At 42.7% G+C, this 18,117-nt stretch overlaps 1 protein-coding gene across 1 annotated transcript in view; it reads left to right on the forward strand.

The window, feature by feature from the left end:
* Positions 1–18,117, forward strand: part of Slc9c2 (solute carrier family 9 member C2 (putative)) — a 59,822-nt gene that overhangs the window by 5,511 nt on the left and 36,194 nt on the right. The window contains exons 4-7 of the mRNA XM_052200687.1: positions 405–570; positions 11,998–12,114; positions 13,242–13,403; positions 16,154–16,253. Of these exons, the coding sequence (XP_052056647.1) occupies positions 405–570; positions 11,998–12,114; positions 13,242–13,403; positions 16,154–16,253 (545 nt within the window). The remainder of the gene's footprint in view (positions 1–404; positions 571–11,997; positions 12,115–13,241; positions 13,404–16,153; positions 16,254–18,117) is intronic.

Here is an 18,117-nt window from a genome sequence, read left to right on the forward strand (position 1 = left end):
TTCCAGAAGTCCTGGATTTAGGTCCCAGCACCCACACGGCAGCTCATAATCATCTGTAACTTCAGTTTCAGGGGACCCGATGCCCATTTCTGGCCTCCATGGGGTCTGGGTATTCAGGTAGTATAAATATACATACACAGATATACATACAGGTAGAACACCCATTCTGTAACATAAAAGTTTAAAAAAAAAAAACAAAGTTAAAAAGAATAAAATGGTGACTATGACCAAAATACATTGTGTCCATGCGTGAAATTCTCAAAGAATAAATTTAAAACTGTTATATTACTAAAAGTAATATAATAAAAGCAATCTATAATCCAAGATATGGGTCTTTCACGTGCGCAAGCGCAGTCGAGTTCTCTTTGGATAGCCGTAATGCTGTGTGGTGAATTGGTCCACAGGTCTTGCTAACGGGATTGATTAGTTTTGGCACAGCGTTTGCCATCATTTCGTATGTGGTTCTGAAGCTCAACGGGGACTCGTGGGACCTGCAGTGCTGTATGTTGTTCAGCATCACGCTGTGCGTCATTGACCCTCTTCACTCCGTCAACACGCTCAAGACCATCGGTACGCCGCGCCCCTTCCCTCGACTCGAAGATGCGAGGACATGTTACTGCCCCTGGGTTACAGTTTTTCTTGCGTGGTTTGTGGATTCAGCAGAGTAGAATTTATTTTCTCAAGGAGAATCGGGTTCTGAGTAACCTAGCACTGAACCCTATCACTCAGAGGTCACGGGGAGGCATCCTAGTGCTTTACATCCAGATTAAAAACTGGAGAAAACAATTTCCCTTAAAACCAAAACTATAAATGTACTACCTTAGGAAGAACAATAACAGTAATAGTGATGGTGATAATATCTCATCTGCATATTTTCAATTATTATTGTTTCAAGATTCCAAGGTGAAAAAAAAAGATTAGCCAGGTCCAGTTTTTTAATAATGATAATGATGGATGATGATGATGTTACTTAATATAATCAGTTTGTTTTTCCCCCCAATGGTTTATATTAAACAGTCACATCTATTTTATTCTTGAGACAGGGTTTCCCTATGTAGCTTTGGCTTACCTGAAGCTCACCACATAGACCAGACTAGCCTTGAACTCAGAGATCTGTCTGCTTTTGCCTTCTGAATGTGGCCTAACAGTTGCTTTTAAAATACAGGTTATGAAATACTATCAGTTTGTGTTTGCCTTAGGCTGCATAGTATACTACTGTAGGTCACGGCTTCTTAAGATTGGGGTTCATGTGTCTTAGGGGTGGTAGGCACACCACAAACGCATCAAGGCTCACTCTCTAGAGTAACGGGAGCTGGAGTTACCTTCTGAGATGACTGAAAAACAAAACCAAAAGCAAAACTAGGCACTGAACAAAATACAAGAAAAGGACAATTATCCAATAATGGACATCAGACACTGTAGGTCAGTGGGTCTTGAGAAATTGGGAGAGGGAGAAGAGAGAGGGGGAAAGGAGGGAGAGAGAGACAGACAGAAAGACACATAGAAATAGAGACAGACAGACACACAGAGACAGGCAGACAGCATAGCTCTTGCTTTAGCTTCCCATCTGGAGAGCCTTTCGGCCTTGAGGTGGAGAAAACTTAAGGTGCAACCTGGAGGTTTCCTTAGAGTTGAGCAGCTCCAGGGCTGGAAATCTGTGAGGGCTCAGACAACTAGAGTTCACAGAAAAGTTGCTTCAGGGATGAAGGCTGCTTTAAGGAAGAAGGGCAGAGGTCTGTGTCTGGATAGGAATCCATTGCTGCATGCTTGTGCAGTGGCCAAGGCTGGAGAAAGAAAATATATGAACGAGTAGAAGAACTAATTTCCTTCAGCTTCCCTACATCTTGGTAAAAAACAACCTCACTGTTCATGGTGCACAGATAGAACGCTAAGAATATTGTTGCCTCAATTGACTTAAGTGCTGTGGGCCAAGCATCCAGGTCCTCCTGAAACCCTGCCTGGGAGACCAGAGAATGAAGATAGGACAGAGAGACAAACAGACAGACACACACACACACACATTCACATGCACATACAAGTGTACACACAAATAATAAACCAGGATTGGGTGGGTGTTTTCTCAGTGCAGGGGGAGGAGTCAGCTAGTCTTGGTGGGTGGTCTTTGGTAGGTAGCTGCTGAGCCCACGCCATAGCACCCACACATTCACTCAGGACTTTAAACACCCAGGGCTTCCTCCACTTGCCACGTCACAGACTCAGCCTTAGATGGAAGGCTGTTCTGGTGTTACACCATGAAGCTTAAAGCAAGACTCACAAGTTGGGTGTGGTGATGTACACTTTTAATCCCAGCACTAAGAAGGCAGAAGGCAGATGGATCTCTTTTATTTGCATTGCAAGTTCCCGACCAGCCAGGTTCTATATAGTGAGACCCTAGATCCGAGTCATTTGATTGGGCTATGGACCATTCTTGTGATGTATTGGGCAAAGAATGTGGCTACCTTTTGTCCTTGACTTTATGAAGTTAAACTTTTTCTTTATTTTTTTCTTCTTCCTCTCCCCCTTCTCTTCCTCCCTCCCTCCTTTCCTTCCTTCCTTCCTTCCTTCTTTTCTTTCTTTCTTTCTTTCTTTCTTTCTTTCTTTCTTTCTTTCTTCCTTTCTTTCTTTCTTTCTTTCTATTTTCTTTTGAGACAGGGTTTCTCTGTGTAGCTCTGGCTACCCTAGAACTTGCTCTGTAGACCAGGCTGGCTCTCAATTCAGAGATCTGCCTGACTCCGCCTCCCAAGTGCTAGGACTAAAGGTGTGCACCACTATGCATCCCTGCCCCCACCTCTCTGTCTCTCTTTCCCTGTCTCTGTTTCTGTCTGTCTGCCTTTCTTTTTCTTCATTAATTGAAAATATTTTTTAACAAACAGTATATTCTGGTATTCTGTTCACAGTTTCTCCTCCCCAGGTTCTCTCTACCTTCTTGCTCATCTTTCTTTCTCTCTCATTAGAAAACAAACAGGAAAACAAAACAAAACAAAAACCTTGAGGGCAAAACAAACAAGGCGGGGGGGGGGGGGGGGGGGGGGAAGCAGAGCCAAAGAAAAAACACACACATGCATTCACACAGAAAACTCATAGAAGTGCAAAACTAGAAACCATACTATATGATCAAAAGACTTATATGGTTAAAAAAAAAAACTCCAAAAATACTATTGGGTTCCTTTTGTGTTAGTCATCTACTGCTGGATGTGGGGGTCTGTCCTTAAGTAGGGTTTTATACCCAATGAGATTCTTTTGGAGAAAACATTTTTTTTCCTTTGAAAATAGTTGGAGATAGTTTTCAAAGGAAAGGTTTGAAATGAGGGTTGTGTCTACTTCCCCACTCAGTGCTGGGCTCCTTTTGGCTTAGTCCTGTGGAGGTTCTGTGAATGCTGCCACAGTCTCTGTGAGTCATAGGAATGCCAGCCATGTTGTATTTAGAAGGCCTTGCTTTCTTGGTGTCGTCTACTGACTCTTACAGTTTTTCTGCCTCTTCTTTGGCAAAGTTCCCAGAATCCGGAGGATTTGATGAAGATATTCTATTTAGGACTGAGGGTTAGGCAAAGAGATGTCCAGACAGTCTAATATTGACTCTGTCACATGGTCACTGATAATCACTCTTCTGAGGTCTAAGTGGAAGAGAACAAGCAGACCAAAAGGAGACACAAAAAATGTAGAGTTTGGGGAAAGAAGCCCTGGGAAATGTAATCTTGGAGCCCAGGCTTGGGTTGAAGCAGAGGCCTGATGAGAAAAGGGAGTGGAGACCTCAGGGTGAGACCCCTCCACCACCCCACCCACCCCCTCGCTAATCCTGCAGTTTGTGAAAATAAAAAGTCAGAGGGATTCTCTGGTCTTAAGAAACAGCAATGAATCAAAGCATATGGAGATATTAATTCAAGGAGGAAGTCAGTCTCTATCCTAAGCAGGCTGCTGAACTTGGCAGTGTTGGCCATGTGGTTCTGACGTTAGAGCCAAGAAGGATACATGAATAAATGGGCTCTGGAATCTTCCTCCAAGCTTAAGGAAAGCCACTGAGGACAGGAATATATGTGGCAAGGGACTCCCTGCTTGGGGTCCCTGAGAGACCTGGGTTGTTGGAGTCTCCAAAATGTTAGATGTGCCAGAGCTGTGGGATACTTGCCAAGGGAAGCTGTACACAGGCAATGGAACCAACTCAAGAGAGCAAGTGTGTTGCAGCCAGTAATGGTGGAGCCTTCTAAACCCTTCAACATCAAGTGTGGAGCTACAGGTTTTAGAGTTTGCTCTGCCAAGGCTTGGTCTGAATTTGGTCCAGTATTTCCATACTATGCCTCCATCCTGCCCTTTTGGAGTGGTAATATATAGTCTGTGTCATTGTGTGTTGGAAGTACATAATTTACGTTTTTATTTTACCGGGGGTTACAAATAAGTGATTGCCTTGCAACTCAGCAGAGACCTTGGATGTTGGGTTTTAAACTGTGTTGAGACTGCAAAAGACTGTGGGGACTTTTGAAGTTGGACTAAAAGCATTTTTTTTTTTTTTTTTTTTTTTTTTTTGCTTTGAGATAGGCATAGTATATGGGGCCAGGGAGTAGGATGTGGTAGTGTGGATGAGAAATGCCCCCGTAGGCTCATTTATTTGAATATTTGGTCCTCAGTAGGGCAGTTTGGGAAGGATTAGGAGGTGTGGCCTTTTGCAAAAGGTATGTCACTGAGGGGAGGGCTTTGAGATTTCAAAAGCCCATGCCTTTCCTCATCTCTCTGCCTTGTATTTGAGGGTCAGGTGACTCTTAGTTTCTGCTCCAGCCCCACGCCTGCCTGCCCGCTGCCATGCTCTCTGCCATGATGGTCATGGACTCTACCCCTCTGAAACTGTAAACCCAAGATAAACTCTTTCTTCTATAAATTGCCTTGGTCATGTTGTCTTATCACAGCAGTAGAACAGTAACAAAGATACAGACTGACTAGAAAGGGGGAAGGAGAAGGCCAGTTGAATGTTAGCATTTATTTTTCTCAGCTTCTTGACTCAGAACGGGAAGCCTGTATAGCCCTGCTGTGAATTCCTCATCGTGATAGACGCTATCCTCAAACTGTGAACCACATTAACCTTTCTTTCCTTGATTCCTTTCTTTCTTTTTTAATCTGTGTGTTGGAGTGTGTGAGTATGTGTATATGCAGCCAGTGCCTTAGGAGGCCAAGAGAAGGCTTCAGAAACCCTGATACTGCAGCAGGTAGTTGTGAGCTATCCAGTTTGGGTGCTGGGAAGCAAATCCAGAGAGTCACAGACAGTTGTGAGCTGCCATGTGGGTACATTTTGAACCCAGGACCTCTGGATGAGCAGTCAGTGATCTTAACCTCTGGGCTATCTCTCCAGACCCCTTAGGTTGTTTCTTGTCAGGTATTTTCTAACAACAAGGAAAAAAAACTAATTAAAATAATTAAAAGTGCTCCATTGTCTGGCTCTGAGATTACCCTGTCATCCCAAGGAGCCTTATGGAACCCCAAGAGTGTCCTGCTTCTCTGTGAAGGCCTTCAGGGGGCACCAGGAAAAACCAGCCTGGAACCAGCCACTACCAATCCCTTGCCGATTGCATCCACCTGGGGCACAGGCAGCAGCAGTGAGCTGAGTGCTACCTTCTCACCAATATTGTCTGGACTATGCCTTCCGGAGAAGTCCTGATCACACCAGGATCATCCAGCCAATACCAGGGCCAACAAGATGGCTCAGAACAGTATAAGAACAGAATCCACAAGAGCCAGGGAAATATGGCACCACTAGAGCCCAGCTATCCTGCTATAGCAAGCCCTGCGTATACTAACACAGCCAAAGCACAAGAAGATGACCCTAAACTCAATCTTACAAAGGTGATAGAGGCCTTTAATTAACACATCCCTTAAAGAAATACAGGAAAATGCAATCAAACAGGTGAAGAAAATGAATAAAGTTGTCCAAGAACTGAAAATGGAAAGAGAAACACAAATTGAGGCAATCCTGGACATGGACAACCTAGGAAAGAGAATAGGAACTACAGATGCAAACATCACAAACAGAATACAAGAGACGGAAGAATCTCAGGCATAGAAGATACCATAGGAAAAATTGATACATTGGTCTTAGAAAATGAAAAATATAAAAAGTTCGTGCCACAAAGCATCCAGGAAAATTGGGATACTATGAAAAGACCAAACCTAAGAATAATAGAAATTTAAGAAGGAGAAAACCCCCAGCTTAAAGGCCAAGAAAATATCTTTAACAAAAATCATAGAAAGAAAGAGAGGCCTATAAACATAAAAGAAGCCTAAAGAACACTAAATAGATTGGACCAGAAAAGAAAATCCTCTAGCCACATAGTAATCAAAACACTAAATGTACAGAACAAAGAAAGAAAGAAAGAAAAAGACAAAAGAATGTAAAACCGCAAAAAAAAAAAAAAAATCAAAGAAAGTCAAAGAATGAAAAAGATGCAAGGAGAAAAGGCCAAGCAACATATAAAGACAGAACTATTAGAATTACACCTGACATCTCAATAGAAACTCTAAATGCCAGAAGGGCCTGAGCAGATGTTTTGAAGTCTCTTAAGAGACCATAGATGCCAGTTCAAACTAGTATAACTAGCAAAACTTTCAATTACCATAGACAGAGAAAGGAAGATATCCAATGACAAAACTAAATTTAAAAATATCTTTCCTCTAGTTCAGTCCTACAGAGGTTATTAGAGGGAAAACTCCAATGTAAGGGAGTAACCACACCCAAGAAAACACAAGAAATAGATAAGTTCACACCAGTAAAACCAAAGGAAGGGAAACACACACACACACACACACACACACACAGTACTACCACCAACATCAGGATAACAGGAACTAACAACCACTGGTCATGAGTATCTTTTACCATCAATGGATCCAATCCCCTGATAAGACACAGACTGACAGAGTGGATGAGTAAACAGGGCCCCGTCATTCTTCGGTAAACAAGAAACTTACTCAACAACAAAGCTAGACGTTTCCTCAGCATAAAGGGTTGGAAAAAGGTTTACAAGCAAATGGACCCAAGAAACAAACTGGAGTAGCCATTCTAATATCTAAAAAAAAAAAATAGGCTTTCAGCTAAAATTTATCAAAAGAGATTCAGAAGGACACTTCATACTCATCAAAGGAAAAAAATCCCCCAAGATGACACCTCAGTTCTGAGCATCTATACCTCAAATGCACGTTCTTAAAAGAAACTTTACAAAAGCTTGAATTGCACATTAATAGTGGGAGACTTTGACACCTGTACTGGCTGGTTTTGTGTGTCAACTTGACACAAGCTGGAGTTATCACAGAGAAAGGAGTTTCAGTTGGGAAGTGCCTCCATGAGATCCAACTGTGGGGCATTTTCTCAATTAGTGATCAAGGGGGGAGGCCCCTTGTGGGTGGTACCATCTCTGGGCTGTATTCTTGGGTTCTATAAGAGAGCAGGCTGAGCAAGCCAGGGGAAGCAGGCCAGTAAAAAACATCCCTCCACGGCCTCTGCATCAGCTCTTGCTTCCTGATCTGCTTGAGTTCCAGTCCTGACTTCCTCTGGTGATAAACAGAAATTTGGAACTGTAAGCTGAATAAACCCTTTCCTCCCCAACTTTCTTCTTGGTCATGATGTTGTGCAGGAATAGAAATCCTGACTAAGACAACACCCTACTCTCATCAAATGACAGGTCACTGACACAGAAACTTGAGAAATCTAGCAGTGTAACAGCACACCTGAAAGCCCTGGAGCAAAAAGAAGGAAACACAACCAAGAGGAATAGATGGCAGAAAAATAATCAAACTCAGGGCTGGAATCAATAAATTAGAAACAAAGAGAACAATTCAAAGAATCAACAAAAAATGAGAGTTGGCTCTTTGAGAAAATCAACAAGGTAAACAAACCCTTAGCCAAATTAACTAAAAGGCATACAGACAGTATCCAAGTGAACAAAATCAGAAATGAAAAAGGGGACATAATAACAGACACTGAGGAAATTCAAAGAACCATTAGGTTCTTCAGAAGCCTGTACTCCACAAAATTGGAAAATCTAAATGAAATGGATGATTTTTCTAGACAGACATCACTTACTAAAGTTAAATTAAGATAAGATAAAGTATCTAAGTAGTCTCTGAGAAAATAGGAACAGTCATTAAAGTCTCCCCCAAAAGCTCAGGGCCAGATGTTTTTAAGCACAGAATTCGACCAGACTTTCAAAGAAGAGTTAACACTAATACTCCTCAAACTATTCCACAAAACAGAAACTGAAGGAACATTGCCAAACTCTTTCTATGAGGCCACAGTCATCTTGATATCTAAACTACACAAAAAAATCAGTGAGAAAAGAGAATTTCAGACCAGTTTTCCTTATGAACATTGATGCAAAAATACTCAATAAAACATTCACAAACCAAATCCAAGAACCCACGACATCACCCACGGTGATCAAGTCGGCTTCATCCCAGGGATACAGGGGTGGTTCAATATATGAAAATCTACCAATGTAATCCACCACATAAACAAACTCAAAGGAAAAGGAACATGAGCAAGCCAGCGGCTCAGGCAGTAAGGCTCGGGCCTGCCTCCATGGCCTATGCCTCAGGGCCTGCTTGAGTTCCTGACCTGACCTCCCTCCATGATGGATTGTGATTCTGAAGTGTAAGCCAGAGGCACCCTCTTCTCCCCTAATTGCTTGTGACAGCGATAGAGATCAGACCTGGACAGTAGCTTTAAATCAGTGTGTTTATACAAGGTAAGCCATGCAAATTAGACTCTTTCTGTTTTTTGTTTGTTTGTTTTTTGTTTTTTATTTTTTTGAAAGAGATCTAGAAACCTAGCCCTAACATATGCCAGACAAGAACTCCATTGATTGGCTCCATCCCCAGCCCAGATGGGAAGATGAGATCCCTTCTCATTTTGGAGAGCTAGCATATTGACATACCACTGGACATGGGGGATGCAAGAGACTCAACTCAAACTTCGAGAGACGAAAACCACAGGGTTAGGGGAGAAAAGATTTCTGTGTAAAGAAATGGCCAAAGCTCTTGAAGACACAACAGTGGGAACTATCCAAAAGTAATGAGAGAAAGAGACTAGGAAAAACCGAGCTTTAATAAGCTGTGGGACAAACACAGGGGACTCAATATACTAGTCCCTAAAGGTGGCAGACAGAGCAAAGGGGATATACATTTGAATAAATAGAAAATTCTAAGTTTTGTAAAAACCCAAAGGTTCAACTATCTCAAAAAGTCCCCAAGCCCAAGAAAAACAAAGCTATACCACAGCGAATCAAAAACAGAGTCCTTTAAAACAAACTATCCAGTAGTTTATTTTAAAAATAAACAAACAAACCTCAATAGCATCCAGAAGAAATGGTACAGATATTTACTATATAATGTGATTATACCGATTAGAGAAAACTCTTTAGAAACATAAAGATGCCACCCAGAAGGCAGCACAGCAATGTTTTTTAGAGCATTAGAAGAAAAAGCAACAAAAACCAAACCTGTTAGGTTAGACTTGTACACTCAGAGTATCTTGAAGTGAAGATGAAATGCGGGCTTTCTCAAATACTTGGGAACTGAATGGATTTCTCATTTGCCAACATGTACCATATAAAAATGCTAAAAGAAGCCTCCAGGCAGAAAGACAGTTTGTATCAGATGGAAGTTCGGATGTGGAATTTGATCTACCACAGACCCTGGCAACCACTAATCTATTTTTGATGTCTATGTCTGTGTGTTTGTCTTCTCTGGACATCATATAAGTCAAGCCATACAATGCAATAGTCATTCTTTATCCATAGTTGGATCCAAGGTCCTCCCTCAGCACTTGTCTAAAACAACACATAATATGAAGTCCTAAATATACTGTTTTGTCTCATATATCCACATCTCTGATAAAACTTAATTCATAACATAGCCTCATTAAGAAGATAAAAAGCAGGGCAGGAGAGATGGCTCAGCAGTTAAGAGCACTGACTGCTCTTGTGAAGGTCCTGAGTTCAAATCCCAGCAACCACATGGTGGCTCACAACCATCTGTAATGAGATCTGACGCCCTCTTCTGGTGTGTCTGAAGAAAGCTACAGTGTACTTATATATAATAGTAATAATTCGTTTTTTAAAAAAGATAAAAACTATCTAATGATGAACAAAAGTATAGCAATATGTTATAATTAATTATTTAAATCTTTTGTTTTAAAGATTTATTTATTTATGTATATGAGTATACTGTAACTGTACAGATGGTTGTGAGCCACCACGTGGTTGCTGGGATTTGAACTCAGGACCTTCAGAAGAGCAGTCAGTGCTCTTAACTGCTGAGCCATCTCTCCAGCCCAGTTATTTTGACTTTATGAGTTGTTTATTTCTGTAGTTTTTCATTTTCTACGTTGCGACTTTGGTTGGCCTCAGGACTAAACTGATGGAGGGTGGGGTCACAGATACCACAGGACAGTGTGCGTGGCTCTTGTGTCTGGCATCCTCTACTTATGAGGTTCTCAAGGCTCGTTGTTCTGTAATTGGACCAGCACTTAGTCCCTTTCTGTGGGGAAATAGTGTCCTGCTAGAGGGGTGTAGCCTCTTACATGCACCTTCTCGTTAGCTGACAGGCATTGACTTGTGAATAACTCTGAATATCATGCACAGGCATCTACGTACATATACTTACTGGGCTACAGTTTATATCTCTCTGTCTCTTTCTGTCTCTCTGTCTCTGTCTCTTTCTCTCTTGAGATAGGGTTTCTCTATATAGTCCTGACTATTCTGGAACTCACTATGTAGACCAGGCTGGCCTCAAACTCACAAAGATCCTCCTGCCTCTGCCTCTGCCTCTGCCTCTGCCTCTGCCTCTGCCTCTGCCTCTGCCTCTGCCTCTGCCTCTGCCTCTGCCTCTGCTTCTGCCTCTGCTTCCCAGTTCTGGGATTAAAGGTGTGCACCCCAGCGTTTGGCTATTTTGCACTTTTCTAAAACGAGCTTGTTCTGGACCCTGATGTTTATTCAAGCTAAGATTTGTCTCACTCAGAAGCTTTAGAATGTGCATGGCAGGGGGGAGAGCTGGCTTAGCAGGTACAGCATTTGCATAAGGACAGTAGTTCTGACCCTTCAGCAGCCACTTCAAAGCCAGGTAGCCGTGGTGGGTTACCTACAGCCCTAGTGTGGGGGAAAGCAGAGACAAAGACTCCTGGAGCAAGCTGGCAAGCAGACTAGCCCAGAGAGAGGAGCTTTGGGGCCAGCGAGACCTGGCCCTAATAGTCGGGGAGTGACTGAGGAAGGGAGTTAATGTCAGCCTCAGGCCTCACGTGTGAATGCATACGGGCAACCAGACATGGGAATATGCAAACATGAAGTAAAAGGAAAGGAGCATCAAAAGGTTGGCTTTAACTGTCAACTTGTCACAGCCTAGCGTCACCTGAGAAGCGAGTCTCAGTGATTGCCTACAGAAAGTATGAATTAATTGATAGAGCAAAACCCAGCTCTACCGTGCTGGCCCACTATCATAGTGCCACCCATGGGTGGCACCATTCCCTAGGCAGGGAATCTCGGACTCTGTGAGTGTAGCAAGAGGGCGTGACTCTGTGAGTACGCGTGAGTCTGAAGGCATGGGTTTCTCTCTGCCTTTGATAATGTGTGTGAGCTGACTAGCTGTTCTAAAATGGTGTCTTCACATCCCTGCTAGGATGGACTGCAACACAGAACTGTGAACCAAAGAAAAAACCCTTTGTCCTATAAGTTCCTTTTATCATATAAGTTTTTTTATTTATTTTATTTTTTTATCATAGCAGCAGAAACGAAACCAGGACAGGGTGGTACCAGGGTGCTCCTGTTATGTCCTTTGCCACGGGAAAGTCAGAAGTCTGAGCAGGAAACTTAAAAAGTGTTAGCTGGGATTGTCTTAGACCCGTGCCATTACGATGGTCTTCTTTCTCTCTCTTTTTCCCATATCATGTTCTCTCTCTTCTGTGCTTTCTGCACAAGAGCATCATTTCCACGCACATTCAACTATATCCCTTGTTTCCTTCCCCAGGCATCTCTAAGATGTACACGGATATCATCCGAGGAGAGTCGCTGATCATTTGTAGTTTCACATGCATTTTCTTTGGGATTTTTCGAGGCCACACAACTAATGCTTCCATGTTCAGAGGTAAGATTGTTTGTGTTCAGTCTGTATACTTCCTACGATTATTATTGAAATAAGAGTGCGTTTGTCTCTGCATCTTCCTCTATACACGGCTCTTGGACCAATTAAAATGAAAAGTGAGGTAACAAGAAAGTATAATTACCACATTTGCTTTTTATTGATCACTAAAATACAAAGTGTTTGCTAGATTGATCTGTAATAGGCAAGCCCCGGGGTATATGGGAGGGATGGAAAGAGGAAAGGGAAGGAGGAGATGATATAATTTTGTAATCTCAAAAAAAAATGAAAAGAAATAATTAAAAGACCCATCTCCTGTCTCTCGGCACGCACGCGTGCACACACACACAGTTGCGTCATCTGACTCCGGTCATCCCCGAGCTGGCATCAACATGCTTCTCAGTTGGTGGATGCTAAGAGTTGGACTGGGTCTTAGATTTGAGGGCGAAAGCAGCCAATTAATGCAGTATTGGTAAAACAATCCTAAGAGTGACAGCAGCCAGATTTGTGTGGCTAACGGTCCCTGGGATGTGGAATACGTTCCCCTGACAGGTTTCTAGATGTTTCATTAGTAGCTAGAGAAGAAAGGGGGAAATCAGAGCATAGCATGAAGGGGAGACATAGAGCTCCTGGGACACATTTGTGGCAGCTGCAAGAGGGCGTGAGGGGGTCCGAAAGCAGAAAGAAGTGTTGGTGGAAACTGGGTAGATAATTTTAAAAATGGCTTATTAGCACGTGCTCATTATGTAACAGTCTTCATTATGTTTTCATGATGTATTTCAATTGTATCCACTCCTGTTTCTGTCTCCTGTCTCTTTCCCCCAGGATCATTATTCCCCCTTTCAGCCAGCCCCTTGTATTTAAGGTCTTTTTGTGCGTGACCCAAGGAGTTTCCCAGGATTGTTTACCGGAGTGTGGGTGGGAGTTTGTTTACATCGCTGGAGAAATCTACATTAGGTAGATTTCTTTTTCAGACTTTCACTGGGCACTCTGCCTGCTGAAGAACAGGCTTCCTGTTTACAAACCTCAACAGCAGACCAAAGTTCAGTCAGTAAAAAACAAACAAAACAAAAACCAGAACCCAGATGGTTAACTCAAGTTTTCCTTTCTCCCGTTCTCTCCTTTCTGTTTAGAGTTACATATAATCATCGGACTCAGCTTTGATGTTTTTGGAAGCACAATATGTGGATATTGGTGTACGAGAGTCATTCAGATTATATTGACCGACCTCTTTAGCAACACCCTGACGAATGTTGTCCTCTGTTTTTCACTGGTATACATGACTTTTTATCTTGGTAAGGCAAACAAACGCAAGAACTACCATCCTGCGGGAGAGCCCGGGAATCGCGGTTTGCTCTGCTCCTTTCTCTGGATACTTCATGTCTTTCTTCTCTCTGTGGCCTCCCTTCGTGTCTTGTCACATCACCTCTCTCTCTGTCATCTCTAGTTCTCTCCTGGCCTCTCATTGCAAGCCCATGTCTCTCGTCTTTGCACTCGTATCTCTGGGTCCTCTTACCCCTTTGCGCTCTATTCTCTAACCCTATGATAAGTCCACGGCAGTGCCCTAGAACTGGAACCAACATGGGGTTTCTGTTCGGACTCTTGAGCAGCTCACCTATAAAATGGGAAAAGTCGGCGGAGAAGTTCCGGAGGGCTTTCCAAGCTCGTCGGCCTTCACTGAACTAGAAAGGCTTTCAAATAGCAATCTTTTCTTGGATCTAGAAGGTGGGAAAGAGAGAGGGGAGATAAGAGGGCTTTGTGTCCGGAAGTGAAGCTGAAGGATCCCGTAATTGCAGGAGTAACGGTAGCCAGCCCCGGTGGGCCTTCCGTTAGTTCAGTTTTGTAAAATTGGGGCTTGAGGTGTTACAGTTCCCAGGAGCCATATTAACTATGATTAAACTGCTATCGCTCCCGTCTCATACAGTGGAGCAACTTCAACCCAGGATCTCAGCTCTCTTTTACACCACTGGTTATGGGAAGGCAGTTTTTCCCCCCTGTAGATATATCGCCACCTAGTGGTTGCTTACTGCCCTGAGAAAACATTGACGGAACGCTCTTTTCCTTCGGCTTTCTTTCTTTCCTCCTTTGTGAAAGTTTTGTGGATGCCTAACTTCAGTCTTTCCACCTCCCTACCAGACTGCGAGCCTCTTGAGTACGAGTGGCGCTCATAATCAGTGCTTTACTCGATCAGTTTTTCCTCTTTTCAGCCAAGCTTAAAGTTACTCATATGCCTGACAGTAACTTAATACGTGATGATCGAATGAACCAACATTCTTTCTCAAAGTGTTTTTGAGTAGAGAGTTTCCAGATATAATCTATCAATCAGCAACGTTGGGAAATACGTAGCCTCTCTAAGCTTGTCTCTTCTATGCAAACGTAATAGAAGAAGTGTAGGCATTAATGAATGCTTGTGAGCTGCAGGTACCCTAGGGGCTGGCAGGAGCTCCTTGCGTACACAGCCCCTCCCACCTCCTTCTGAGTGACAGTTGTTCCTGGCGGGGGAGGGCGTGTCTTTATGCCACACATCAAGACTTTCTCCCCCATCCCAGACACTTGTTTTTGAGCGTTTGCCAGCTCACCACTGGGTTCAAGACAGGGTGGTTCGTAAATGCTGGTTCATTTCTTCTTTCTAATAGGAATGGAGGTGTTTGCAGCCAACGTTTGGTGCCCCCTTAGACAGATCAAATGGATGAGAGCCGAGGGCAGAGTGGCAAGACCGGGTCGCAGAAGACATTTTAGCTTCCTCTTCACATTAGAAGATTCCCAGCCCAGACACACAAGTTTTCAAGTTGGGATGGGGCTGTCACATAATTAACAATATAAGTTCCTTATTTTCATTTATCAATATAACCAAAATGTTCCATCAATTTGGCTCAAGTCATTGAAACACAAACATTTGATAAAAATGTATTTAAAACCCAACAAGAAATATATGATATATAAAAATCAAGATCATACATATGAATATATGCATATATACATATATATCAGACAAAAATAAGAACTAGCATGTACTCATTATAAGAAGAAACTGGAAATAAGAATTTGATGGTTGTCTCCCAATCAAAACATTTACAGAACTATTAGCTTTACTCGACTTGATTGTTTAATTTAACTCATTAGGTCAGTAGATACAAAAATAAAGTCCAAAGTGAAGTTGAGTGAATAAATAAACGGAAAGAATTACCAACTCTTCTCTCCTGAATATTAACAAGTATTGCTAAGCAGTAGGCCAGTGGGTTAGAATCAAGACCGTAGTCACTACAGTGGCCATCCGTTGCCTTGCAAATATGCCAAGTAACATATCACCTAATTTAATGTTTGCGATGAGGAGGTGAGGTGTCTCTCACCTCATCTAACACGTGCTTTGCAGATGCAGGGATGTTAGCGGAGAAAGGGGAGGTCAGCCTGGGCTCTCTGGAGACTCTGAGGCCCTCCACCTTTAGTATTTGGGGGTTCAAACATTCTCTCGAGACTGTGTTTCAACATTTAGAGCCCAGTGAATTGCCACGTTAGCCAGCGAGGGAAGGGCAAAAGCTCCAGGAAGCAGTGGGTTCGACCGGTCAGCAGCTCCTGGCCCAGGCAGCACAAGGCGCCCGAGGTGCTGAGCAGAGATTATGTCATTTCTTTTTCCACTCGCCCTAGCCTCAGTGGTGAGGCAGGACTGGTAAACTGGGTCAAACCTGTCCTGAGCTAAAAACAGCTTTATGAAAAGAGCAGAATAAAAAAAAATAATATCTCACAGAGATGAAGATTATATGAAGTCTAAAGTCGTTTGCTTGCTGCCTCCGGCTTCTTGCAGAGTCGCAGCTGAAAGGAGTGACTGTGAAAGGCTTCATGGCGCACAGAGGCTAGATATTTACTATAGTGCCCACTTCAGAAGAAGCGTTGCTATTCCCTGAGCTACAGCGTTAGGCTAATCCCTTGAAGCAACTTTCTAAATAGGAACCGCTACTTTCAACTTTCCTGCTGAGTCTTTCCTCGGAGCACATCAGTGTGCAGACTTAATCACGTTTAAATTTAATTTACTTTCTTCTCTCCCTAGTGGAATATTTCGGAATGTCGGGCATTGTTGCTTTGGTCACGGTAGGCCTGAATTTGGATTCTTTAAGCTTTAAACCGAGGATGGAGTTCATAATTACTAAGTAAGTTTCCTGATGTGTTTCAGAATTCCTCTGAAATTCAGTATGGATTTCAGAGAGTTTCAGTACTTGACTAGTCTTGTCTTTGAGGAGGCTTATACAATTCTATTTATTTACACATTTCTGTCTTTAAAGTTTCAATGTGCCATCAGTGATCAGCAGTATTGATATTGTTATTCTGAGGAAAGAAGCAGTGGTTCAGAGACAATAATGCCTTCTCTGTGTCACTCCGATAGACTTATACTATGAATTGTTGGGGTTTTTTTCCCCTTCATATCCACACTTGGCTGACACCATAGTAATGTGTGAAGGAAGGAAGAAGGAAGGAGGTCAGAGCGAGATGCATCACCAACAAAAAACTCTTACCTACCCTTCCCACCTGGGGTTAGAAAGATGTCATGTGCTTGTGGGTGGGGTGGGGATAAGGGTAGGTGTTGGTGTGGGTGTTGGTGTGGGGGGGGTGGGGGTGGGTTAGTGTCTTCTCAGATGAATGGATTAGGCCTTCTCTCAGAAACCATGCAAAATCACAGACACTCAGTCGAAATCTGCCAAAGAAATTCTCATCTCAAACAAAAGCAGATGGGCAGTATGCCTTCACTCTGACTTTTCCCATGAAAATGTGTTCAGTGTAAAGGCTACTCTGAAATAATGTCCTTCCACTGTTTTAAGTGGTTAAATTACCCCTAGAAAAGTAAATACCTGTGATGGAGGAAAGCACTATGCTATTTTTTTTTGTTTTGGTTTTGCAAAATGAAACAAAATTGGCACGTATAACTTTTGCTCCTTTGATGTGTTTGTGACTCAAGCTCGGGACTGACTGGTTCCCAAGGCTTACAGATTACTGGAGCAACTGCACTTGGCTGTTGGTAGCACGGCCTTTCAGTAATTGCTCATTACTTCCTGTAATTACCCATTCCACTTGTTCGGTCTTTCACTTAAGCCACTATCTTTTCCTGCCTGCCAAGGCTCAGCTGTTGAATTTGAAGCTGGAGGCAGTTAGAACAAGACATTCCCAAAATAAAAACAAAAACAAAAAACAACAACAAATCCCAAAAGCATGCTATTGTTAAATGGTACATCTGCTTATATTAAAAAAACAAAAAACAAAAAACCTAATAAGTACTTTAAACTTACATATTTTCTGGATCCTACTATTTGCAAGGGGATTGTTAGACCCTACGGAGATATTTTAAAACACCTTCAACTCTTAAGTTATTCTGTGACAGTTGAGAGGTAGGAGTTGGGACCTCAGGGTCTCCATTCCTATATTTCCCCACAGGAGATCTGAGTGGTTTGAATCCGGAAATAGAAATCACTTGAAGAGTCACAGCATGTGCCGATTATATCAGATAATGCTTTATCACAGCTAAAACAGTGCTTTGGAATGCTTCTTCCCTAGTGTAGATTTTGAGAGCCATTTTTGAGGAGACAGGCTTTGGGGCAGAATAGCTTACTTCACCAGCTTAAAGGGGAAGTCCCAAGAGAGGGAATCAAGAGGAGGCGGGCCTTGAGATCTACAGGCAGATCTGGCCTCTCTGCAGCCCACCCTTGCTCTGGGCTTTGCAGTGGCAGCTCCAGTACTAGATAAACCGCTGGCTAACCCCAGAGAAATCGGTGGGCACATCACCAGCTTGGCGAGAGCTTTATTTCTCTGCTCTGCTATTTCTGTTGTGCTGTGAGAGGCGTCCCACGGGTTTTGTTATAATGAAGATAATGACCTGAATACCTCAGCCTGACAAAATACCTTTTCATGTTGGCTGTAACTATTATGGAGGCCACGGCTTCCACTGAGGTAACAGTGATAGGCATAAAATGGGTGCTCTTATGTGAAAAAGAATATACCTTAAAAGTGCATTGATTAAAATGT

The sequence above is a fragment of the Apodemus sylvaticus genome, chromosome 12 (assembly GCF_947179515.1).
Source record: "Apodemus sylvaticus chromosome 12, mApoSyl1.1, whole genome shotgun sequence".
Lineage (NCBI taxonomy): Eukaryota > Metazoa > Chordata > Mammalia > Rodentia > Muridae > Apodemus > Apodemus sylvaticus.